The sequence below is a fragment of the Mesoplodon densirostris genome, chromosome 7 (genome assembly GCF_025265405.1).
Source record: "Mesoplodon densirostris isolate mMesDen1 chromosome 7, mMesDen1 primary haplotype, whole genome shotgun sequence".
Taxonomy (NCBI): domain Eukaryota; kingdom Metazoa; phylum Chordata; class Mammalia; order Artiodactyla; family Ziphiidae; genus Mesoplodon; species Mesoplodon densirostris.
The window spans coordinates 7,238,639-7,263,150 of record NC_082667.1 but is presented as its reverse complement, the minus strand read 5'-3'; the positions used below and the strand labels follow the sequence as shown (position 1 = coordinate 7,263,150).

At 52.7% G+C, this 24,512-nt stretch overlaps 2 protein-coding genes across 2 annotated transcripts; one reads left to right on the top strand and one right to left on the bottom strand.

The window, feature by feature from the left end:
* The first annotated feature begins 3,429 nt into the window (after positions 1–3,429).
* CST6 (cystatin E/M) lies at positions 3,430–4,794 on the top strand. Its single transcript, XM_060104849.1, has 3 exons — positions 3,430–3,724; positions 4,224–4,349; positions 4,679–4,794. The coding sequence occupies exons 1-3, from the start codon at positions 3,485–3,487 to the stop codon at positions 4,760–4,762; spliced, it is 450 nt and encodes a 149-aa protein (XP_059960832.1). The 5' UTR covers positions 3,430–3,484; the 3' UTR covers positions 4,763–4,794.
* A 2,661-nt stretch (positions 4,795–7,455) lies between these two features.
* CATSPER1 (cation channel sperm associated 1) lies at positions 7,456–15,896 on the bottom strand. The gene is made up of 12 exons (XM_060105130.1): positions 15,083–15,896; positions 13,959–14,171; positions 12,900–13,013; positions 12,571–12,727; positions 12,236–12,327; positions 11,946–12,089; positions 11,718–11,781; positions 11,492–11,564; positions 11,294–11,351; positions 9,814–9,889; positions 7,638–7,752; positions 7,456–7,482 (listed from the first exon to the last, which is right to left on the bottom strand). Exons 1-12 carry the CDS (start codon positions 15,894–15,896, stop codon positions 7,456–7,458), a joined length of 1,947 nt encoding a protein of 648 aa, XP_059961113.1.
* Positions 15,897–24,512: the final 8,616 nt, after the last annotated feature.

The window sequence follows — 24,512 nt, the reverse complement described above, 5'->3', positions numbered from 1 at the left end:
AGCCTGCCTTCTCGCCTCACTGTCGGGCCCAGGCAGTATCTGTGACAGGTTGGTGGGCCCCGAACCCTCAATCTGGTCTTCTTCATGCATCGCACCCAACTTCCTGCATCAGTCCTGGAGCCGTAGGAGACCAATGGCATCTGGAATGTTCCTTGTGACAGCAGCCTCTCAGAGACCCAGCCCCGCCTCGGCCAGCAGGACAAAGGACGTTGGAAAAAGCAGACCTGGGTGGGGGTGGGTAGGAGGTGGGTTATCTAGATGTCAGCCCACATTGCCTGACAGGATGTGCCTGGCCGGAGACATGGGTGGGCCTGGAAGTCAGCAAATATTGACCCGGTGTTCACCCTCCCTGCTGCACCCAAGCCAGAGCTTGACGCCCTGAGCCAGTCTATCATGAGTTCTCAGATCTGCCCCAAAGCTTGAGGTGGACCCAACCCATGCACTCCGGGGTCCTGAAGGGGTCCTGCTGCCCCTGGGGAGGAAGTAGGCTACAGGGCAAACCCAAGCCCAAGACTCACCTCGCCACCTGCCCCAGTGGCAGCCCAGAAGGTGTGGAGTACGTGCAACCCCCTTCCATGTTGCCTCCTCCCTGCAGGGACCCAGGGCTCTCTCTACTGTCACTTCTGGCCTTGATGGGTGGTAGCTTGAAAGAGCCCACCAGGCCTGGCTCTGTGCTCAGTTCCTTCCGTGCGACCTGGAACAAGTTGCTTCACTGCTCTGAGCCTCAGTCTCCTCCTCTGTCAGCTGGTGCACGTTTGTGAAGATTCAACCAGCTAATGAACGCGAAACCCAGGGCACTTGGGAGAGCTCCTCCCCAGAGGGCAGCTTTAATCACGGTCAGGTCGCAGCTTTCCTTGCCACACAGCCCCTTTTCCAGGACGTGATACATCAAGAAAGGGGAGATGAGCCCTGGGCAGGGAATAACTGCAGCCCAGCCCAAGGTTCAAGGAAGAGGGTTCTGGGAGCAGCGTGAAGGCCTGGGGTGACATGATCCCGGGGTGAAGGGGATATCGAGGGCCCACCCTGGTCAGCAAGACCCATCATCCAGGGACAAGAGAGGGGTGCCATGGGCAACCTGGGTTGGGATGTCTGGGTCACAGCAAAACTGAAAGCCGTGTCCTGTGGCCAGTGGGGATGGCCCATCCGAGCTCAAACCTGGCCCAGGCCTCCTGGAAGCCAGAGTGGTCCAGACTAAGCATGAATGGAGTCCAGGCTAAGACTCTTTTCCAGATGAGACCCAGCCCTGGGAAAACCCTTCCCGGGGCACCCGCACCCCCAGGGAGCCTCCCTCTGCACAGCAGACCTCATATCCCTGTGGAGCGGTCCAGAACTCACACATTAGGATGCTGGCACATGGTTGCCCCCCAGCCCCTACCACTGACCCTTCCCCTTTGACCTTGCATTTCCTCCTTGTATAAAGAAGTAATAATCAGTGCTTCTGCAGAGCTGTTATGAGGATGAGAGAGAGCATATGTTGAGTCCCTGGTGCAAGGCTTGGCTCATATCAGGAGCCCAATAATGGTTAATTTCCCTTCCCCATCCCTCTTTTCTCACCAGGACACCACTTCTAGCTGAGTGAGTGACCTTAGACAAGCGTCCTGACCTCTCTGATTAACTTTCTTCATCTGCAAAATGAGGATGATGCTTACTAACTCAGGGTGCTTACGAGAACAGACCAGTGGGTGAAAAGTCTTTGCAAATTGTTAGGTTGGCATGCAAAAGATTTGCTGGTGTCAGCACAAAGGAATAACAGGTAGAGTAGGAGCAAGTGAGCTGGGGACCCACTGGCCCTTGGTGAGTCAGAGACTGGGCCTTGGCTTATTTCCCAGGGAGCTGTTGGAGTTTAAGTGTGGCCACAGCTGAGTTCCAAGTAACAGGAGAGCAGATCCGGGAGAACCCGAGGAGACTCTTGGCCCCTTGGGGCTGCCTCTCCACCTCTCCCCTGGGCTGTGGGCTTGGGCCTCTTACTCCCCCACTCCCAGCTTCTCTCGGGTTGGGCTCCTCCCTGACCTTGGCCTCCTCATCAAGCCAAGCTCTTGCCAGCTCTCACACAAATGGGTCTGTCCCTTTAAGGCAGACACCTGAGCCCACAACAAACTTGAGACTGTCCCTTGGCATCCAAAGGTTGTTTTTCACAGCTGGGCTGAGGGGGTGGGGTAGTAGCTGGACTGGGCAGTGACCACACTGGTCCTGGTCTCCCTGGGAGAAATCAGTGCCTTTCCTGGCCCTGGGATTCTGAGAGGCCGAGAATTGGTGGGGGCGGCGGGGGGATGCTGGATGCTTTCTCATAATATTCATCACAATCATAGCTACCACTTATTAAGCACCAACACTTTGTTGGGTACTGAAAACCACAGCCTGTCCCAAACCCCAGGTAAGATCCTTGGAGGCCCTAAGCACTAATAAGATCTTTGTGTCCCAGGAGCAAAAAGCCCCACCTCCCCCTGGCAACAAGTGATTAAAAGTACAAACGACCGTGAACTCTAAAATACTAATTCTAAAAAATTCCAACAAAAGCCAGACTTTTCCCTTGTTGACTACTTCAGTGCTGTTTTTTATAGGTTAATTGTCAGATTATTCCAAACAACATCATAGCCCTATGTTGCTGGTACCCCCAGCACAGGCCCAGTTTACCTATGGGTGACCCAGTCTCGGGCCATTACTGTCAGCACAACCTTAGAAGACAAGGGTTGTCACATTTCTTCAGATGAGGACACTGAGGCTCCCAGAGGTCCAGGGACTTGCTGGAAGTCCCTCGGGCAGTAAATGGCAGAGCTGGGACCATCCACACACCTCCTTCTGGCCAGTTCTCATCCTTTGGGTTCAGTCTGGCTTGAGAGCACAGCTTTGGGTTAGACTGCTGGGGCTCAAAAGCCAGTGTCACCGTTTACTCTTTACCAGTCGGTGGCCTTGGGCAAAATCAGTTGTTCCCTGTAAAGTGGAAACATTACTGATCCCCACATCATGCTGGTTGTGAGGGTTAAACAGTGCCCCGCTCGGCGCAGTAACGTCTCCTACTTACCTGCTGTTTATACAGCTCCTGGCCTCCCCTAAGCCCTTTACTTATCGAATCCTCACAGCAACCCGTTTCACAGAGGAGAAAACTGAGGCCGTGAGAGTTAAGTAACTTCTCCAAGGCTACACAGTGGAGACAGTTAAGAGCTTGCAGGTAGCTGTTGTTGGTATTTCACACGTGATGGGCCTCTGTGAACTGTCCCACTGGTGGCACTTGTTGCTGGGGGCTGTCCTTGCCCTTTCCCTCACCGGACTAGGTGTGCCTGGAGGGCACGCAGCGTCGTGATACACAGGTGTGCTCGGGGCTGTCCGCTGTCCCCCCTCGGCGCCCGGAAGGCGGCCTTGCCCAGGCCCGGCGATCCCTCCCTGCCGGTGGAGGCACGCGGCGGGCGGGGCTGGGCGGGGCCGGGCGGGGCCGCGGAGCCCGTAAAAGCGGCGCGGGCCGCGGCTGCACATCGACGTCTGCAGCATGGCGCGTCCGAACCCCCTGCTGACGCTGGGCCTGGCCCTGCTCGCGCTCTGCCTCCTGGCGCTGCCCCGCGACGCCCGGGCCCGGCCGGGGGATCGCGAGGTCGGAGAGCGGCAGGACCTGTCGCCCAACGACCCGCAGGTGCGGAAGGCGACGCAGGCGGCCATGGCCAGCTACAACATGGGCAGCAACAGCATCTACTACTTCCGCGACACCACCATCCTCCGGGCGCGGAGCCAGGTGCGCCCGGCCGGCGGGGCGGGGCGGGGCCGGGAGGCGAGCGCGGCCCCAACCGGGCCGCAGATGGAGAGGGCGACACAAGAGTAATCAGCATGGCATTTTTTTCAAGATCCAATTAATGCCCAAACTTCTTGCGGAACAGAATATCTAAATTTCGAATAAGATCCAACCCTGAATTCGCACGGCTACCTCACTAGCCTCACACTAGTCCCTGCCGGGATGGGCGAGTTGGGGGTGTGTGTGAGGGAGATGGGGCAGTTGTGTGGACTTGGGTCTCAGCCTCCTGCGTGGCCCAGGCTCTGCCCCTCTCCCCAGGGCTCTGCACCAGAACTGCCTGCCACCCCCTCCCCGCCCTTCCTCTCCCCGCCTCCCAGACCTGAATCCCAAAGGCAGTGTCCTAGGGAAGGTGATGGGAGATGGGAGCAAACGGAGGGAGGTGAGAGGTCCAGGTCAAAGGTTGTCCCCCGGCACCCCTGACCTGCCCCCACCTCTGCCTCAGTTGGTGGCGGGCATCAAGTACTACCTGACCGTGGAGATGGGGAGCACGGCCTGCCGGAAGAACGCCATGGCTGGAGACCACATAGACCTCACCACCTGCCCCCTGGCCGCAGGGGTGCAGCAGGAGGTAACAGCCCTGCCCCCAGCCAGGAATCAGCTCAGCCAGCGGCCAGCAGCCGGGCCCTCAGGTTGTACAGCTTGAATTGGTCTGGCTGGCTGAGCTGATGTCTGGCTGAACCTGTCCCTGCCTTCTGGATGACTCAGCCTTGAGACTAGTGTGAGGGTGCAGAGAGGAGCAGACTGGGGCTTCCCCTGGAGTGAGGGGCTGGGCTGGAAAGATCTGGGCATCTCATGTTCCTTCTTGCATCCCGGGCACCGCAGGCACAGGGCTGACTGCTGGCAGCAGGCGGCCTGGGGCCTGGGCTCACCCCTCCTTTCCTCATGATCTATTTGCAGAAGCTGCGCTGTGACTTTGAGATCCTTATGGTTCCCTGGCAGAACTCCTCCCAACTTCTAAAGCACGACTGTGTGACCCTGTAGTAGACCCCTGTGGGCTTGGGGGAGGGAGGGAGCGGGCGGGTCTGGGCAGGAGCGAGCGCATCGGGGGAGGGCATGTCAGGTCCCTGGACCAGATCTGTGGCAATAAATTGCGAGCTCTGCTTCTTGCACTGGTCTCTTCTGAGTGCCTCACTCTTCGTCCCTCTCCCGTTCCCCAGTCCCACTCTCGGCAGCTCCCAACACCCCCCTCCAGCTGACAGGGTGCCCACACCACCCACAGCTGAGCTTCTGCTGTCTCAGCCCAGACGGTGCTAAGGGTGCAAAGTTCAGCTCCCAAATTTGGGGTCCCCCGAACACCCCCGCATCATGGACGTAGAGGAACGAACCTCCAGAGACTCCCGATATTGGCAGAGTTATGGGTTCGGAGACACAGTCACAGGAGAGGGATGATGCCCCAAGACTGTAACGGGACGGGAGCCAGTGAAGACTCTGAGCCGCACCTGAGTTCTGCTTCCTCTCAGTTGCCAGGATGACTCAGAGTGGCGCATGGGAGTTTTAGCCAGCCTGGCCCCAGGACACTGAGCTCTCAGCCTGTGAGATTCTTATACCAGCATGTGGCCCAGACATGGCAGAGCCTCTGCAGGCCAAGAGACCACGAAGGCTGGACACTGTAGACCACATGCCAGAAGGACTCCCCAGTGCTTTGTCCTAAGCAAGACGCCTGCAAGGGGCTGGCAGGGAGCGCCAAGGGGACCGAGGTAAAATCCACTGTCCATAGAAGGGATAAGGGGACAGATGCAATTCAATGTCATTTAAAGAAGAGATGGAACATTTTTTGCGCACCTGAATCTGTGGCTGGAATTAACGCTCACTACACATGCACACACATCCAGAACTTCTCAAGACGCCAAACAGACACACACATAAACCCACCATGCACCCTCAGATTGCTCCCAGACACCACACATTTGTCCAGAAAAAGACACACATAACCTAGCAAACCGGAAACACAGACACACACACACAGAAGCAACACCCCCATCCCGAGGATAACCTGGAGAATACACCCCAAAACACAGCCCCAGGGACACACCTGCCCCAGCCGGAGCTGTTTCTCAGATGCACAGACACACACCCGTGCCTGAGACAGGACGGGCAGGAAGCAGATCCCGTGGGAGCATGAGGTGTGGGCATCCCTAGGCGCGGGCAGCTGGACAGGGTGGCTGTGGAGAGCACCCTGTGGCCCAGCCGGTCAGGCCTCACGCCTGCTCACGCCTCCCTGCTGATCCTGGCACTTAATGAGGAACAGCCCCAGCTCCCGGGCCCTGCCCTCTAGAGCCCTGGGAGGCCGTATGGGGTGGGGATGGGGAGATGGCAAATGAACTGACTCCCACCTGGAAGCTTGAGGGGCTGAGTGTGACAGGAGTGAGGGGTGGAGGGAAAACTTCCAGCCTCCCAGCGGGTCGAGCCTGTCGGGTATGGCAGCGCAGACAGCCTGGGGGCCTGCGGTGGGGCTGCCGCTGGAAGATCTCCCATGTGCCACTGAGCAGGAGCCTCCTGCGTGGCTGCCACGGGGTGAGAAGTGGCAGGAGATGCTTGTTGAATCAGTGTGTGAGGTGGTGGGGTGAGGTGAGGCCGGTGGCCTCTCCACCCCCGGAATCTGTGCCCAATCCCAGATGGCATTTCCTCTGCACAGTCGATGCCCGGGCCCTGGGCCAGCCCGCACCCTCGGCCGGGCCAGGGAGGAGACGCGCTGCTTCTGTCCAAGGGCCCGGAGACGTCACCACTGTCTGGTCCGCAGTGGAGGTTGGGGGGTGGCTGGCAAAACTGTGTCACCTCTCAGCTCCCACTCCCGGGTTCCGTCCCCGATTCCCTCCAGCTTCGCTCTGCTAGAGCTGAGGTGGGTCTCCCATCTGGTGGGAGGCCTCCCTCTGGCTGGGCTCCAGCTTGACGCAGTGCCCAGTGCCCCGCCGCCATCTTGGGCATCCTGCCCAGGCTCAGGCTGAAAGCAGGGGAACTCATCCCTTGCTTTCCTCTAAAAGAGGCTTGCCCACTCCACACACACCCCGCCCCCCACCCCGAGGCCACAAGGACTTGAGCAGCCTCCACCCTCCCTCCCCTCACTGAGGCTCTTTAGCCTGACCTCAGGCAGGGCAGGGTATGGCGGTGACCTCTGCCTTCTGAGCTTAGGCTGTCCCCATCGAGTTGGCACCCTTATGCTGGATGCTGATGGTGCTGGTAGGCCTGGGCTCTGAGACCTCGTTTCTGGAGCATCCTGGTCCCTCAGGCCCTGACAGCCATGGGCTGTCCCAGCCTGTTCTTTTTCTCCTGTCTCCTGGGCCAGACGGGCCTCCCTCCCCAAAGCAGGGTGACCGCTCCCTCTCCCTCCAGCACTGAGCCTGGCCCACTTTCCACGTCACCCAACTGGCTGCTGTTAAGGCCCTGCCAGGCCAGGATGCCAGGCCCCAGTGGGGCAGGGAGGGATCCAAGGACAGAGCCTTTCACCTGAAACACTCGCACACACATGCTCGAGAATGCACATGTGTGCAGGCCCACAGGTTCCCTTGTGGCTTGGCCCAGCCAGTGAGGACTCGGAGCCACCTGGGGTTTTAAAACACTGTTGGGGCCCAGCCCTGCAGGCCCAGTGATCTTTCCAGCAGAGATGGGGACTTGGCCCGACCCGGGGGAGAGCCTGCCAGAGGCTGAAGTCTGGACTCGGGCTGCCACTCTGGGGATCACTTCCTGAAGTCCTCTTCTCCAGCCTGCGGGGTCGGGTGGGAGGTGATGGCACCGGCCCTCTGCCTCCCGGAGGCCCACACCACTGTTACTCGGGCGGCTTCCAGGCAAAGCCCCCGAGGCCCGGCCTTCCAGTGCCCTCCCCCTCCATCTGGCTCCTCCCAGGTCCTGCCTGGTTCACCTCAAACGCGGTGTCCACAATCTCATCGAGGACAGCTGCCTGGGAGCGGAATTTCTGCTGGTAATGCTCCACCCCGGACACCAGCTGCAGGAAGTGGAACAGGAGCTTCCGCTGCCTGAGGGCAGGGTTGGGGGGGAGGCAAGGCTGGGCCATCTCAGCCCCCAGAGCCCCCTTCTCCCCCCACTCACAGCACCCCATGCCTCCATTTCCAGCCACGGGCGCCACTTCTCTGTGGGTGGCCCTCCATGGTATATTTCCTTTTCCACATATCCGCGCCCCTGCTGCCACCAGCTGCCAGTACCACAGAGGGTTCTGACGATTAAACTGTTTACCTCCAAACCGCCCATGCCTCCAGGCGTCCAAGCTACCCCACGCTGATTCCTGCACCCACTCAACCACCTACCCGCATACCCACCCGTCTATCTAGCCATTCCTCACCCTGTGGGGCCGCCCCGCCCTTTCCCTCACTCACCTATCCCTCCATCCACCTGCCCTTCCCCGGCCCCGCCCCCCACCCCTTCACAGTCAGCCTCCCACCTAAACCCCCAGCCCCATCCACTACCCATTCACTAACTCCTTCACTGCCAGCCTGTCTTATCAATCCAGCCATCATATAACCCTGAAATCAATGAACACTGCACAGTGCTCTGAGAACATAGAAACGAATAAGAAACAGCCCCTGCCCTTAAGAAGCTCAGTCTGTGGCAGAGCCAGGAAAGCAAACCAAGGGTGTTTACACTTGTGATAAGTATAAACAGAGGGCACTGAGGGGCCCAGAGGAGGAAAACCTCACCCAAGTACTGGGGATCAGGAAAGGCTTCTGGAGGAAGCATCACTGAGCTGAGCTTGAAAGACACTTGAGGGTTTGCTGAGCTCAGACCGGGTTTCTGGTGCGCCAAGGTCTGTGAGCAGCAGGGAGTGTACTGGGGGCCGGGGTGGGCCTCAGGACGGATGAATTCAGGGTGAAGACATCCAGGGGAGGTCAAAGCAGGGTGCCCAGACCTTAAGCTAAGGGAGACAGGAGGCCTTGTAGGGTTGTAAACTCGGGGAAGGCAGGGAAAGCCAAAACTACTTTTAACAAAGATCAGTCTCTAAATCATTAAAAAGAAGAAGGAAGAAAAAAAAGATTCAAACAAACAAACAAAACAACAAAAACAAAGACCACTCTCAGTGGAGGAGGAGGTGGGCCAGTGGAGAAGAGTTTAGAGGCCGAGAAACCCCCAGGGAAAGCACCACAGAGGAGCCCGGGCCAAGGTACCAGGATCTGGAACGTGGAGGGCAGCCGGGAGATGAAACGAGAAGAACTGGATCTCAGCTTTTCCAGCTCTTGATCACCTGAGCCTGGTGTTGGCAGCCAGAGAACATTCCAGGCAGAGAGAACAGTGTGGGCAAAGGCCTGAAGGTGGAGAAGTATGTGCTGTGCTGTACGTAAAGCCAGGGTGTGCTGGAGGTGTGGGGCGGGGCCATGATCATGGAGGGCTTGGCGCTCAAGCTCTGTCGGTGGCCAAGAAGAGCCTGGAAGGTGCCAGCAGTCAGGCTGGTTCTCTGGGGAGCCAGGCCTGAGAGCCAGGGCGCAGGAGTCTGTGCCAAGGACCCCTGGCCATGAGCACAGCCACGAGTCCCCAGCTGTCTTGGCCCAGCCGGCCACTCGCGTTGACATCTGCCTCCCAGGCCTTTACCAAGCTGTTTCCCAACCCACCCTCCTCATCCCTGAAGCCAGCTGGAGTCCACCCAACCTACGTGGCCCCACCAAGGTCTTTAGAGGGGGGGCCCTCACGGGCAGGTGCTAGTCTGTGTCCTCTTTGGGCCACTGGAGTCCTCGCAGAACCTGGCCCAGAGCAAGGATCAGGGATGCTTCCGGAGCAAAAAGATGAGCAGAGTCCCTGCTCCTGCAGCCTCTGTCTGCTGCCCCTGCCCCGGGCCCTCGGCCTCTGAGGGGCTCTCGTGGCCCTTCAGGTGCTGCTGGTGGGATTCTCTTGGTGGTACCAGGTGACTCTGAGTGAGCAGAAGCCACTCAAGGCCTCCACATCCCATCCACAGGCTCTACATAAGCCTTAGGGCTCTACCGCTCTTCCAGAGAGGCGGGCAATGCCCCTTTCCCATGGCGGCCCACCGCTCTGGCCCCCGGACCTCTCCCCTTAGACCTGAGCCCTCCCCTCCCTTTGCATCTCCTTACTTCTCAGTCATGCCTCCAAATTTTTTCTCAATGAATTGCTTCTGTATAGTGTGTCCACTTATCACCTCTTTAGGCTCTGGATGTAGGGAAAGAAGGGGGAAGTCAAGACGCTGCCTGGATTGAGAGAAGGGGGAGGAGATAGTCAAACAGGAGCTAAAAGGGGTTTGGTCCAGGATGACCTCAAAGAGATTGTTTCTCCGGGCATGGAGTGTGTTGTGTTTGCTTGTTTGCCCATCCAGCATGCGCTCCCTCTTCTTCTGGTAAAAGTCTCCCAATTTTCCTGGGGAACCACTCCCACCCCTTTCTGTGCACGTTGCCTAGCTGGGGTTGACCCCACTCCCCAGCTCTAAGGACATGTGACTCAAGCCTGGCCAAGCAGAAGAGCCTATCCTTTCAGCTATAGCGATTGGTTCAGAAATAGGCAGGTGAGCAACCTGAGCCAAGGAGATTCATTTCTGGGACATTGTTCGAACCATTGGGAGAAGAGGACCCCTGCTGGGAGAGCTTGGGATACTTAAACTGTGAGGATTTGGGACTAGAGTTGCAGGTGGTCACTTTCCCACCACAAAGGAAGAGCACCCTAAGCACAAAACCACACAGAGAGCCACAGAGCAGAGAACTGGAAGGAGACCAAATCTCAACCACCATTGGGTCCTGGATCCAGCCATTCCTGAAAGCCCATGCACTCTCAAGTTGCTAATAATTTAAGACAGTTAATTTTTCTTTTTGCATAAGCTTTTCTGCACTGAGTGTGCATGATGGAGAGGGCAGGTGGGGGTCCAGGTGACCCCTGAGGGCCCTTAGTCCTCTGGTGTTGATGATCCTAAGAGTGGGATTCTGGAGCTCAGATTCTAAAGTTCTGAAGGTCTTTAAGCAGGAGGCAAAGCAATTGGCTCAAAATCTATTTACCCAGAAAGTCAGGTGTGTAAAGATGAACATGTACAGAAAACTTCGTTTTTATAGACTCTCAATTTTTATAGACACTTTGAGTGACTCTGGACAAGTGGGTATAACACCTTGACAAAAGCCTCAAAGACAGTTGAAGCCACCTCATATAAGACCAACTGCTATAAACTTTGTAAGTTATTGACAGAAACGAACGTTTGGTGAATCATAATTTGGCTAATTAGTTGTTTTGCAAATGGGTCTTTCAAGAATTGACTATCAGTTTAATTGATAGTCGTGGAGCTTTTTGGACCAAAGTTCTAAGCTCTGAAAGTTCCCCTGAGTGTCAGGTTCTAAGACTCTAAAGCTGGGCGTCAGGAATTCCCTGGCAGTCGGTCCAGTGGTTAGGACTTGGCGCTTTCACTGCCGGGGCCTAAGTTTGACCCCTGGTTGCAGAACTAAGATCTCTCTAGCCTCGCAGCGTGGCCAAAAATAAATAAATAAATAGGTAGATAGATAAATAGATAAATAAATAAATAAATAAAGCTGAGCCTGGAGCTCTGTGCCTGCCCGGGAAGAAGCGGGCTGCTGGTACCTGCTTCGATGAACTCTGTCAGTGAGTCATCCAGTAGCTTCTCATGGATCTGGGAGGCCTTCTGCGAAGAAGAGGCCTCAGTTCCGCCAGAGTCCCATGTCTGCCCGTCCCTGGAGCACCTTCCTTCCTTCCCTCCAGCTTCTGTGTCCCCCTCCCCGTGTCTTCCTGATTCGTCCCCCTGCCCCACTCCCTCACTACCTCCTGCTTCACTTTCTCCAGGCCTCTGAGCAGGGCCATCTGGAAGTTATCCACCAGGACAGCAATCACCAGGCTGGAGTGGGAGACAGGAGGAGGCTGGAGGGGAGGCCCTGAACCCTCCTCTGGGTTCATCGTGGCAGAACCATGGTGAGAGGGGAGGGGAGGGGATGCCCCGGGGTTAGGCTGCGGGAAGGGAAGCCGGGGAGCACAGGCATGGGGGCCTTACTTGAGGAAGATGAAGCATTGAATGATGATATATATCATGAGAATGGGGATGATGTACCAGGCGCCTGGGAGAGAGGGGGTCGTTTGAGCCGTGAGTTCCTTGCCGGTCCTCACCACACCCCTGCCAGCAAGCCTCAGAAGCCCCACTTTGCAGATGGGATAACTGAGCCCTCAGGGTCTGCCCACTCAGCCAGCCCCTGCCCTCCACCCAGCCTGAGGCCTGCCCTACCCTGGGCTCGGCTGTCCAGGTAGATGAGGGACCAGTCGTCCAGGGTGAGCAAGGTGAAGAGGGTGAAGATGGTGGTGAAGATGTTCTGGAAGCGCTTGGGGTCAGAGTAGCAGAACAGTGCCCGGAGCACCACAGAGAACAGGACTGGCTGTTGAGGACCAAACCAGGCTCACAGGGTCCTCTCTCCCCTTCTTCCTCTCTCCCCGCCACCCCCAGTTCCTGGTCCCCCACCAAACTCCGTCCATCGCAGCACCACACTCTCCCACCCCAGCCCCCGTGGCACAGGATACAGAGACAGGTGAACATGAGGATGAGGATGGCGGTGATGGACGGCAAGGACTGGGCCAGGGTCCCAGTCACTTCCTGGAGGCTGGTCAGGAAGCTGTGGGCAGAGGTTGAGACAGAGGCTGAGTCAGTGGGGTGGGGATCTGTGTCTAGCAGCCGGAAGTGATTACAGATTTCAGGCTGCTGATTACAGGGGTGGGAGGTCCCTGATTTGCTAGTGACTTGGGGCGGGGGCTGTCCCAGACCCTCTCTGGAAAATAAAGAGATTGATCCTAGTGGATGGCAGGAAGAGCAGGCTGGAGTCTGCAGCCTCCTTGTGGGCAGCTGTGGGTCCGCTGACCTGAGCCTCCGCAGGACCCGGATAGCTCGTAAGGCTCGCAGGCTCTTGAAGACCTTGAAGATGCGGAAGATGCTTTGGTTGTAGACCACGCGCATGGAGGAAGAGTTGACCTGCATGAGCATGAAGTCCAGCACAGCCATGACCATGATGAAGAAATCTACAGAAATAGGGGCACCTGGGTGTAATGGGCTCCTGCCCAGGCTCACAGACCTCCCAGGGCCAACACCCCCTGCTCCTGTCACCCCTGCGCAGTTCAGGAGCTCCCACTACACACACACACACACACACACACACACGCACACACACACACACGCCCCATCCCTACCCACCCAGGTTGTTCCAGGGGTCCAAAAAATACTTGAGGCCCAGAGCAATGATTTTGAGCACAGCTTCCACCACGTAGGTGCAGAGGAAGATGGAGTCCAAGGCCATGAAGTACCACTCTGTGGGGGACACGGGGGAGGGGGGGTCTCACTCAGGGGTCTCCCCAGCAACCCAGCCCCTCCTTCCTCCTCTCCATTGGAACCTCACACTCAGCCATTTAGGGAGAACCTGACTCTGCCCAATGGCTGTGTGTCTTAACTGCTCTGTGACTCACTCTTCTTGCCTGTAAAATGGTGATAATAACAGTCTGCCTGATAGAATTTTCACAAGCATTAAATTCTTTTCACGGGCTTCCCTGGTGGTGCAGTGGTTGAGAGTCCGCCTGCCGATGCAGGGGTCACAGGTTCGTGCCCCGGTCCAGGAAGATCCCACATGCCGCGGAGCGGCTGGGCCCGTGAGCCATGGCCACTGAGCCTGCGCATCCGGAGCCTGTGCTCCGCAACGGGAGATGCCACAACAGTGAGAGGCCCGCGTACCACACACACACAAAAAAAATGCTTTTCACATAGTAAAGGGCTTAGAATGGAGCCTGAAACAGCTTGCAAGAAACATCACTCTTCTTCTTCTCTCCTTAGTTTATGGGCCCTGTGGAAGGTCCTTACCTTCACTCTGCTCCCCAGGGTTTTAGGGACCATCTTCCCAGGTTTCCCACCCTCATCCCTCCAGGGCCTCCTGCTTGCACAGTCTCCGGGCCCTTCCAGCCGACCTGGGTTCTCGGCCTCCTTCCCGCAAAGCAGCATACTTAGAGCTGATGCGCCACCTGGTGGCTATAGTCCAAAACAGCAAACCTCAAATTTATTGGGCTTTTCTGTCTGTAGCGGGTTGGTTGACTTCAGCAAAACTCTCTGAGCCTCACTCTACTGCTGGGCAATGCCGCTTACTTCCCAGGGTGAGGATCAAATGGGATAAGCGATATAAGTCACCCGGCACTTGATCCGGCCCACGGGAGGCTTGGGACAACATCGGTGGCCTTCTCCATGTGAACAGGGCTCCCTGGCTCTTACCACCCCGGACCTCGACTTCAGCGAAGGTCTGGGCCACGAGCATGATGGTGTTGAGGCAGACGATGAAGACGACAAAGGCTTCAAAGGCCAGGGAGTCAGTCAGTTTCCTGAGCATTCTCGAAAGGCCCCAAATGAGGTGGCTTAATTGTTCCCACAACAAATAGAAGAGGTCCGCAGTGTGCCGCTTCTTGTGGGTTCGTGGGGCTCGGCCAGCTGTAAAAGGGCCAGAAAGCCAAGCCCATGGGGGAAGGGGCCACGGGGATCCGGCCTCCCTCCCAGACCTGCCTGCCACGAGCTCACTCAGGTACCTCCATGCTGGTCTTGCTCTGGTATAGGAGCCACAGGCGTGACCCCTTCCCCGACAGATGCCAGCTTGCTTGGGATTTGAGGTCTGCTTGAGCTCACGCTCCTACACCTCCATGCTTTTCTTTAAGTCACATGGCAACTTACACACGGAAGACCCCATCCTCCTCGCCATCCCATCCTCTTGGTAAACTCTCCCTCTCCCTCCAAGATTCTGCTGAAACATCTCCCCCTGTTGGCTGCCTTTTCTGCCCACAAACAATTAGACGCTCATCCCTCACTGCTTGTTTGTGAGGCTGATGCCGTGTTTACGGAACTACCAGGGGCCAAGTTTGGGGGATCATATGTTAACAGCCCAAGTCCCTCCCTGCCCTCTAACCAGGCCCTCATTCAGGCACTGGTTCCAGCCTCTGGCCTCAAGAAGTTCACAGTTCAGTGGGGGAAACATGGACAAACAGAATCCACAGTGGTAAACGTTCTGATACGGATGATAGACCCCTCTCGCTGGGTAGTCTGGGATTGGTTGTATAAGTGATCACCCCCAGCTTTCATACTAGAGAAGAGGAAATGTTCTAGAAGTGAACATGCGAATGAATAAAGCAGGGACTGCATGAACCAGCAACTGACAGTCTGGAGAAGTGCCTAATTCCAGGAATAAAAGCTTGGATGATGAACAGTCAGGCGAGCAAATAGACAATGGAATACACCTGCAGGTGAGAGCAGGCCTCGTGATCTGCAGAAGGACGTGCATGGCCTGACTCAGGTCTGGAATCTGGGCCAGGCAGCTGGAGTTGGGGGGTGCGGGGCAAGCCAAGACTCACTTTTGCGCTTCTGAATCTGCTCGTCTTCTTCGGGCCAGCTTTCCGAGGTTGTAGAGGAGGAGCCCTGAGGATGGACTTTGCTGGAGGTCTGGGCAGGGTGTGAGTGCACTGTGTTCAGGGAACGAGCCAGGCTGAAGGCCGAGCTCTGTCTGTCTGGCTTGCTAGGTTGGGGGGCTACTTGACAAGAATAGGCAGAGCTGAGGGAGGGTGAGGCCACGCTGTGGGACGTGTATGGGCCAGAGAAGAGTAGTGAGCTACCGTGATGGTACTCCCCATAGCGGTGCTCTCGGTGGAGGTAATCATGAGGATGTGCACCGTGCTGGTGCTCTCTGTGCTGGGGCTCGTCACGGTGGCCGTGGAGGTGCTCGTCATGGTGGTAGGACTCTCTATGTTGGTTGAGGCCCCCATGGTGGTAGGGCTCCCTGTGTTGGTGGGGCCTCCCATGATGTCTCCTGCTACCGTGGTGGTACTCATCATCAAAGTTGTCCTCACCATAGGAATGGTAGGAGATGAAAGTGCCACGGGAAGTATCCGGGAAGAGGCATGAGGAGTGGTGGGCCTCACCATGGTTGGGGGAGCGGTGGGAATGGCGGGAGAAGGCATTGTCATGGAAGTCTTGAGATCCACCACGATGAGGGGATATGCCATGATGGTGGGACTCACCATGGGGACGGGACACCCTTTGGTGATGGCGGTGGACTCCACCATGGCCTGGCCTGTGGTGTGTGGTTGGTGAGCTGGGGTGAGAGAACACATCCAAGTCATCAGTGTCTGCCTCACTTTGAGCCTTTTCAGCCATCGAGGGTTGATCCATGACTATGCTGTGAACCCTGGAATGAGGAAAGCTCAAGATGTGGGCCTAAGAGCCCTTCCTGGATTGCCTTTCTCACCTAAGCCGTGGCACTGGGGCTTCTAGGAAAGCCAGACTTCTCATGGAATTCTCCCCTCTATGATGTCACAAACAGGCCCCTTAGCAGGCCTAATTCCAAAATGCCTCCTCCTGGGCTACAGTCCAGAATCAAGGATTAGTGTGTCTAACTTCCTCAATGTAAAAGGACGAAACTGAGGTCAAGAAAGGGGAAGGGACTGGCCCAAGGTGACCCAGCATGTCAATGGGAAAGCTGGACAGAGAATTCCAGGGTGACACCATAGGCCCCAGCAGTTGCTTTAGCAACTTTATCTCTGTTACTGGAAAAAACTTTAAGAAGCCAAATGGTCCAGTCCCCAGTTGTACCTAGATACCAACTGGCTCTAAGGTTCAAACTGCCCAACTCCACTGTAAGTAGGTGTGTGACCTTGACCTAGCTGCTCAATCTTCCTATGCCTCAGTTTCTTCCTCTGTAAAATGGGGATAATAACACCTACCTCAAAGGATCAAAAAAGTTAAGATATGTAAAACTTATACTTACAGCACAATAAATGTTAATTGGTATCATTATTCTCTCCTTCATCATTGACAGGGTTGAAGAGGAAATCCCTCTCTTGGGTTATTACTAAAATAAAACCATCAGGCATTATTTACTGAGGACCTACTTTAAGAACTTATTTTTCTTTTTAAATCTATTTATTTATTTATGGCTGCATTGAGTCTTTGTTGCTGTGCGCGGGCTTTTCTCTAGTTGCGGCGAGTGGGGGCTACTCTTCGTTGTGGTGCACGGGCTTCTCATTGCGGTGGCTTCTCTTGTTGGGGAGCACGGGCTCTAGGCACACGGGCTTCAGTAGTTGTGGCACGTGAGCTCTAGAGAGCAGGCTCAGTAGTTGTGGCTCACGGGCTTAGCTGCTCCACGGCATGTGGGATCTTCCCGGACCAGGGCTCGAACTCGTGTCTTCTGCGTTGGCAGGCAGATTCCTAACCTCTGCGCCACCAGGGAAGCCCACAAGACTTCATTTAAAGCAATGTAAGGTTCACAGGAAAATTGAGGGGAAGGTACAGAGATTTCCCATATGCCTTTGCCCCGACCACATGCATAGTCTCCCACATTATTAACATTCCAACCAAAGTGGTACGTTTATTACAATTGATGAACCTACAATGACACAGCACCATCCTCCAGATTCCATAGTTTACATTAGGATTCACTCTTGGTGTTGTATATTCTATGGGTTTGTATGCACTTTTAATATAATCCTCACAATAACCTCACAGGATGGATATTATTTACCCCCATTTTACAGAGGAAGGTACTGTGGCTCAAAGAGTATAAATGAGCTGCTCAATAAATAAGAACTTAAAGTCAGCACTAACTCCAAACTTCTTCCCCACCATGCTGTCCTGTCTTCCTGCTGAAATCCTCCAGAACTCATTCATGCTCGGTGCAGCTCTTCTGGAAGCTTTCAGGTCCCTCGTTTGACTACAGCTGCTTCCTGAGTGCTTGGTCACAGCCAAGTCCATAGCAGCATTGGGTACCAGGTTCCCAGTGATGAAAGCCCTCAAAGGGCTCAGTGTCTGTTGCCAGTAGCAGACAAGGCAAAAGTTTGTGATAGGACTACTAATTGTTCCACAAATCCATTCTCCTCCTCTTCCTGGCAAATGGCCTCCCAGCTAGAGATGACATTTCCCAGTGTGTCTTGCATCTAGGCGTGGCCAAAGGGTGAGAGCAGAAGTAATGTGAGAACTTCCGGGTCTTGGATTTAAGGCACTGGGCCGGGAACCTCTGTTTCCCACTGTTCCTATAGGCTAGAGCGTGGATCAACAGACAGGATCGATATTCTAGGGCAGAGATTTCTGCGTTCTGCAAAACCACGGAATTAGCCTTGAGATCTTTCTAGTTTACGGATTCTGTCTTGTGATGAGAAAAAAAAACCTCAGCATTATTTTTGAAACTCATGTGCTGTGTGATGCCAGCGCTTTCAGTGATGGACAGTAATCGAGCAGCCTCGGAAACCATTTGTGAAAGGTTGTTCAGCCCCCGTCTGCAGTGCTCATTGGGTGGGGCCTTGCTCAGTTTTCAGCGTGAGATCAGGAAGTCTGTCGATAATGTGTGAACACAGTATTGTCCGGACAGGAGGTGGTAAAGACGGTGACCTCAGCCTTGCCCTCCTGGTTACCTCCTTCCACCTCCCCTTAGGCGCGGATGACTGACTTAGGGGCACAAACACTCTTTCTGGTGTGATAGAAAATCAGAGGAAATTTTTCTTCGAAGGAAATCATTTTTGCCTCGACGTAGCGGCCTCCCTGCCACTTTGCTGTTGATGCGAACACTGTAAAACATGAATTATGCAGGTTAGAAGTGAATTTCAGCATGATTACATATCTTGTTGCAAGTTTCCTGTTTAGTTATTTATGATGCCCTTCTATTGTATGTCTTATTAGCGTTTGTGTTTTACAAATGTGTCTAGCGATTCTGCGTGATGCTGTTTTATCATCAGGTGTGAAGTGAAAGAGGAGGATCTTAGGACTGTGGACAAATCTGGTAGCGTTAGCGATGAAGAATTACAATTTACAAGTGTCGCAATGGCTTCAGGAAAATTGAAGAGAACTAAACTACAAATTACAGCCATTTGACAAATAAATGTGCTAATTTTTAACCTATCGTATCTCAAAACAAACAGGGTAAGGCTTTTATAGGCTACATTTAGTACAAAGGCTCAAAGAGTAAGTTATTTGTAACAGACCAATTGTCCAGAAAAAGAACCCAATAATGCTGGCATGTAAAATTATACGAGTGACGTGTTAGCGCAAGATGCTCAACAAAAGAGTGTAAGTGTTCTACTCTCAGAGAGAGTGACAACACAACATATTTATGTCACATGATGCTGAAGACCTTTTTTTTTTTTTCTTGGTAATTAGCTGAAAAACAACAGATTCTTTATCCAGGCTGATGAGTCAACAGATTTCACTGATAAATGCCATGTTATACCACTTCTAAGATTTGTAAATGATGCTGGTAATCAAGACTTTTTTCTTTTCTGCGGCAAACAGCTTTTACATAGAAACAGCCAAGATATGATGAATATTTTCTTCATATCTAGAAGCAAAAGGTCTGTCTTGGAAGAACTGTCTTGGCATTTGAACTGATGGTGTTTCCATCAAAAGTTGGCTCCATAAGAGTTTTCACTGCTGTTATAAAAAAAACAAAACCAGGACTTCCCCAGCGGTCCAGTGGTTAAGACTTCATGCTTCCACTACAGGCGGGGGTACAGGTTCGATCCCTGGTTGGGGAAGATCCTGAATGCCCCATGGCGTGACCAAAAAAAAAAAAAAAAGAAAAAAGAAAAAGAAAAAAAAACAAAACCAACCAAAACCCAACAAACAAAAACCTGTTGTTGCCACACACACTACTTTCCTTACAGGGAGGTACAGGTGTCACAAACTCTTGGAGATGAAAAAACGAATGATGCTGCAAAATGGTTAACTTGATGAAACAAAGATTTAACTTGAGCATGTTTAAAAAACTGTGACTGGGCTTCCCTGGTGGCACAGTGGTTAAGAATCCACCTGCCAATGCAGGGAACACGAGCTCAAGCCCTGGTCCGGGAAGATCCCACATGCCATGGAGCAACTAAGCCCGTGTGCCACAACTACTGAGCCTGCGCTCTACAGCCCACGAGCCACAACTACTGAGCCCACGTGCCACGACTACTGAATCCCACGCGCCTAGAGCCCATGCTCCGCAACAAGAGAAACCACCGCAATGAGAAGCCCGCGCACCACAACGAAGAGTAGCCCCCACTCGCTGCAACTAGAGAAAGCCCACGCACAGCAATGAAGACCCAATGCAGACAAAAAAAATTAAAAAAAAAAAAAAAAAAAAACTGTGATTATGGGGAATTCCCTGGCAGTCCAGTGGTTAAGACTCCACACTCTCACTGCTGAGGGTGCGGGTTCCATCCCTGGTCAAGGAACTAAGATCCTGCAAGCCACGTGGTATGGCGTGTGTGGCCAAACCACTCCCCCAAACCAAAAAAACCCCTGTGATTATGATCCAGCAAGTCCACTTCTGGGTATGCACCAAAATAATTGAAAGCAGGGATTCAAACAGGTATTCATACACCCCTGTTTGTAACAGCATTATCCACAACAGCCAAGAGGTGGAAACAACCCAAATGTCCATGGACAGATGGAGAGATAAGCCAAATGTGGTCCATAGATAAAATGGAATATTATTCAGCCTTAAAAGGAAGGAACTACTGACAACATACTACAACATGGATGAGCCCTGAAGACACTATGCTAAGAGAAATAAGCCAGACACAAAAGAACAAATACCATATGGTTCCACTTAAATGAGGTACCCAGAATAGGCACATTTATAGACACAGAAGGTTAAATAGCGGTTACCAGAGGCTGTGGGAAGGGGATGATGGAAAGTTATTGTTTAACGGGTGCAGAGTCTCAGTTTGGGATGATGAAAAGTTCTGGAGATGGACGTGGTGAGTGTTACACAACAGTGTAAGTGTACTCAGTGCCCCTGAATTGTACATTAAAAATGGTTAAAATGGCAAATTTTATGTTAATGAATATTTTACCACAATAAATTTTTTCTTAATTAAAAAAAAAACTGTGTGAAAACCTGGATGAAGAACAAAGACATCTCCTATACAGACATATAGAAATCTGGTGGCTTCCCACTTTGTGATAGGTCCATTGAGAAAGCACCAATTTAGTTGGGGAAAGAGGCTGGCTGAATCTATAGAATGGGTCATCTCATCCAATTAGTGAGGACTCCTGCACTGATTACCTTACATTGCATTTACATGGGACATGAATAACTTCCCATTTTGTGAGTATTTTAAGAAGCCATCCACAGACCTCTTCCCTAGACCATCATGTCATCAAGTTCCCAGTTGTGTTCTTTCCAAGTCTCTGTAAATGGCCAGCACATCAGATATTGCTCAAGAGTCCATATAAATCTGCACCTTAGCCCCTCTTTCCTTCCACACAAAGTGGATAATATATGTATTGCCCAAAGTTCTGCCCACTGGGAGGATTTTTCTTCACCACCGTCTTTCAGGGCCAACTCTGAATGGGGCTGTCATGCAGCAACTGTCCACTTCTGGCTGTCACTGGCTTCCTGTGCAAAGTCTTCCATAAATCAGGCCTGTCCTTTTTCCTCCTCCTCTTGAAGCCTTTGAGTGTAAACAGAGGGAAAGGAGGTGAAGCATTAGAAACAGACATCACGGTAGGCTGAAGCACCTGCTCATGTAATTCATTTGTGTCTTCTAGATCAGACCTCCCTTGCTATACAGGAGGTCCATGTTGATTACCTCTTTTATATGTATTAGCGTGTACTTGTTAATCCCAAACTGCTAATTTACACCTTCCCCCCAGTATCATATATACCACTTCAATTTTTAATGGGATGCAACTGTGAAAATCCAATTTCATGATTCTGTGGGTCAGATAACACCCAGTTTATGATGAACATGTGAGTCTGATAATCACTAGGTGTTCCACAAATCAGTCATTCAGTCTTCACCAAGGCCCAGTAGCAAGCCAGAGGCTGCTTTTGAGAGGATAGAATAGTCATTGGCAGAGGATAGCACGACAAAAATTCCATGGGTCTTAGCTGTGATCCTCCTATTGGGGCTTGCTAGAGATGCCACATGGCATCTTTGGCTGACACCTAAGTCAGGCACCTGGATCTACTAGACATAATGTCCAAGTGGTAGGGCAGCTTGCACCATAGGCTGGACTTTTGAAGAGCTTTTTTTAGATCCAGATCGAACATTGTCAGATTTACAGGTTACCCAGAAAATGAGTCAAAACAGTTTGCCCCAGTGGGACCTACGTTGGTTCCAAAATCCAAAAGGCACACCGTACGTTGCTCCTTTCTTTGTGACGTATAGTGTTAAGCAGCAGCAACTTGCCTCTCACTTTATTTATTTTTTACATTTTATTTATTTATTTATTTATTTTGGTCGCACCATGCGGCATGTGGGATCCTAGTTCCCTGACCAGGGATCGAACACACGCCCCCTGCAGGGGAAGCAAGGAGTCTTAAGCACTGGACTGCCAGTGAAGTCCCTGTCTCTCACTTTAGAAGAGACATGCAACATTCCCCAGACCTCTGGACCCCTGGAAACTTTCCTGATGTGGCAGGCAATTTGAACTTCCACGGGGTTCATCTCCAGCTCTCTGGCACACATATGTTTAAGGCACCTAAGGTGCTTGCTGTTTCCTGATCATAGTGTCCAGTTAGCATAGTGGCTTCAATTGAGTGTGTCAAGATGGTATTCTCTGTGTTGTCAAGACTATCAATGTCCCTTTGGACCTTGCAGTTTGCTGGAGGATGGCATAATCCAGGGACAAGACAGTAAAGGTATACTGTTATCCTTGCTATGTGTAAATTCCCATATTCATGGGAATGTAAGAGAAAGCATTTACTAGTTCAATAGCCACATAACAGTTGCTGGGGTTTATACGGAGTTTCTCCAATAAAGATTTCAAATCTAGAACTGCAGCTGTGATTGGTATTGCCACATCACTAAGCTTGCTTTTTCACCTGCAAATAAGAAGGGGATATGCCTGGAATCACCACTTTTGCATCTCTCAAACCCCTAAAGGTGGCACTAATCTCTGCAGTTTCTTCAGGTTGTTGTATCACTTGATTTATAACTTGGCAGGGGTGGGGAGACAATTCCAGAGGTTTCCGCTTGGTCCTTTTACCATAATTGTCCACACTACAGGGGAAGGGAAGCAACGTGAGAGTCTGCCAGCTTCTGAGTACTAATCTCACAATCAATTCTGGAATGGCAGAACTAACCACAGCGTGAATCTGAAGGCCTCAGGAATGTGACCTTTCATGTCTAAAGGCCTTTAGTGCTAACTGGTCTCCATGGGTAATAATATTCAAATTAACATCTGAAGCTGCAGTGAATTTGTAGTGTCATTTTAGCTAAGCTGGAACTGCTTCCCAGAATTCTCTTCTCTGCATAGTTCTCTTTAGTGTGGGCCACGAGTGACATTTTGTGTAAGACTTGGGAATTAGAAGTGAAACAGGAGTTGTATCCTTTTTCCACTAGGAAGGTTGGTGCAGGGGCACCAGAAGCAGTTGCATCTCCCTCACAGTGACCCTCATTTGCTAGCTCGCCTTTTTTTTTTTTTTTTTTTTGCAGTACGCGGGCCTCTCACTGTTGTGGCCTCTCCCGTTGCGGAGCACAGGCTCCGGACGCACAGGCTCAGTGGCCATGGCTCACGGGCCCAGCCGCTCCGCGGCATGTGGGATCTTCCCGGACCGGGGCACGAACCCGCGTCCCCTGCATCAGCAAGCGGACTCTCAACCACTGTGCCACCAGGGAAGCCCACTAGCTCACCTTTTTGGCATGGAGCAGTACCTGGGTCCACAGCTCCTCCAGCCTCTGCTACTCTTGTTTCCGGTGCATGTTTAGCTCCCTGGTGGAGTGCCAGCTTCTCCTGTGGGTCATCTGCTTCATTAAAGTTGGAAGCTTAGATGCAGTGAGAGACTGATACAGGTTCTGGTCCATCCTGTGTATACTAGCTTATTCTCACAGGTGCAAGTTCATTCTTGCCTCCCTCACCTCACATCACATTCATTCCAGCTGTCTGCCTGCCATCTTTTAGCTCCAGCACCAGAAACAAAGACGGCAGTCTTATATGATCAGCCCTCACAATTATGTAGGGTCTTATCCATATGATACATCTTTACTGCCTATAATCACTCCCAGTAATTTTGTTTCTCTGATTAAATCCTGGCTGATATAGTAACTTTATTTTTTTAGTGGTTTTTTTGTTATTGGTGGTGGGGGGGTTTTTTGGGGGTTTTTTTGTGCCACATGGCTTGTGGGATCTTAGTTCCTCCCACCAGGGATTGAACATCCTCAGCAGTGAAAGCACAGAGTCGTAACCACTGGACCACCAGGGAATTCCCCAGTAGCTTAAAAAATACACAAATTGGGGCTTCCCTGGTGACGCAGTGGTTGAGAGTCCGCCTGCCGATGCAGGGGACACGGGTTCATGCCCCGGTCCGGGAAGATCCCACATGCCGCGGAGCAGCTGGGCCCGTGAGCCATGGCCGCTGAGCCTGCGCATCTGGAGCCTGTGCTCCGCAATGAGAGAGGCCACAACAGTGAGAGGCCCGCGTACCGCAAAAAAAAAAAAAAAAAAAAAAAAAAAAAACAGAAAAAACCACAATTGCCATTTTCTGTGTCTAAAGAAACTTACAACTCTTGTCTCTTGTCCCTTTGTGCACAAAGGTAAATAAATCAATGTTTCCGGTATCTTCCTTATTGTAACAAAGTGCTTATGACAGTCTGGGTTTTGCTTTGCTTCTTAGGAGTGCTGGATGAAAACAGAATCAGGAGTAAGCTCCTTCGCTTGAAGAAAGAGTGGAAGGTAGTATGATAGACTGAACGTAAAAATAACCCCAGTTCTCTCCTGCTTCTATCCATAATGCCCCATGAAATGTGACTTTGAAACGTCGACTTTCCCACCCCTTAAATCTGAACAGGTTTGGCTAATGAAATAGGG

Coding starts and splice junctions, on each gene's coding strand:
- CST6 (XM_060104849.1), top strand. CDS start 3,485: ATGGCGCGTCCGAACCCCCTGCTGACGCTGGGCCTGGCCCTGCTCGCG. Junction 3,725..4,223: donor TCCTCCGGGCGCGGAGCCAG/GTGCGCCCGGCC, acceptor CCTCTGCCTCAG/TTGGTGGCGGGCATCAAGTA. Junction 4,350..4,678: donor CCGCAGGGGTGCAGCAGGAG/GTAACAGCCCTG, acceptor ATCTATTTGCAG/AAGCTGCGCTGTGACTTTGA.
- CATSPER1 (XM_060105130.1), bottom strand. CDS start 15,896: ATGGATCAACCCTCGATGGCTGAAAAGGCTCAAAGTGAGGCAGACACT. Junction 12,090..12,235: donor CCTCATGTTCACCTGTCTCT/GTATCCTGTGCC, acceptor CTCAACAGCCAG/TCCTGTTCTCTGTGGTGCTC. Junction 11,782..11,945: donor CCTGGACAGCCGAGCCCAGG/GTAGGGCAGGCC, acceptor CCTCTCTCCCAG/GCGCCTGGTACATCATCCCC.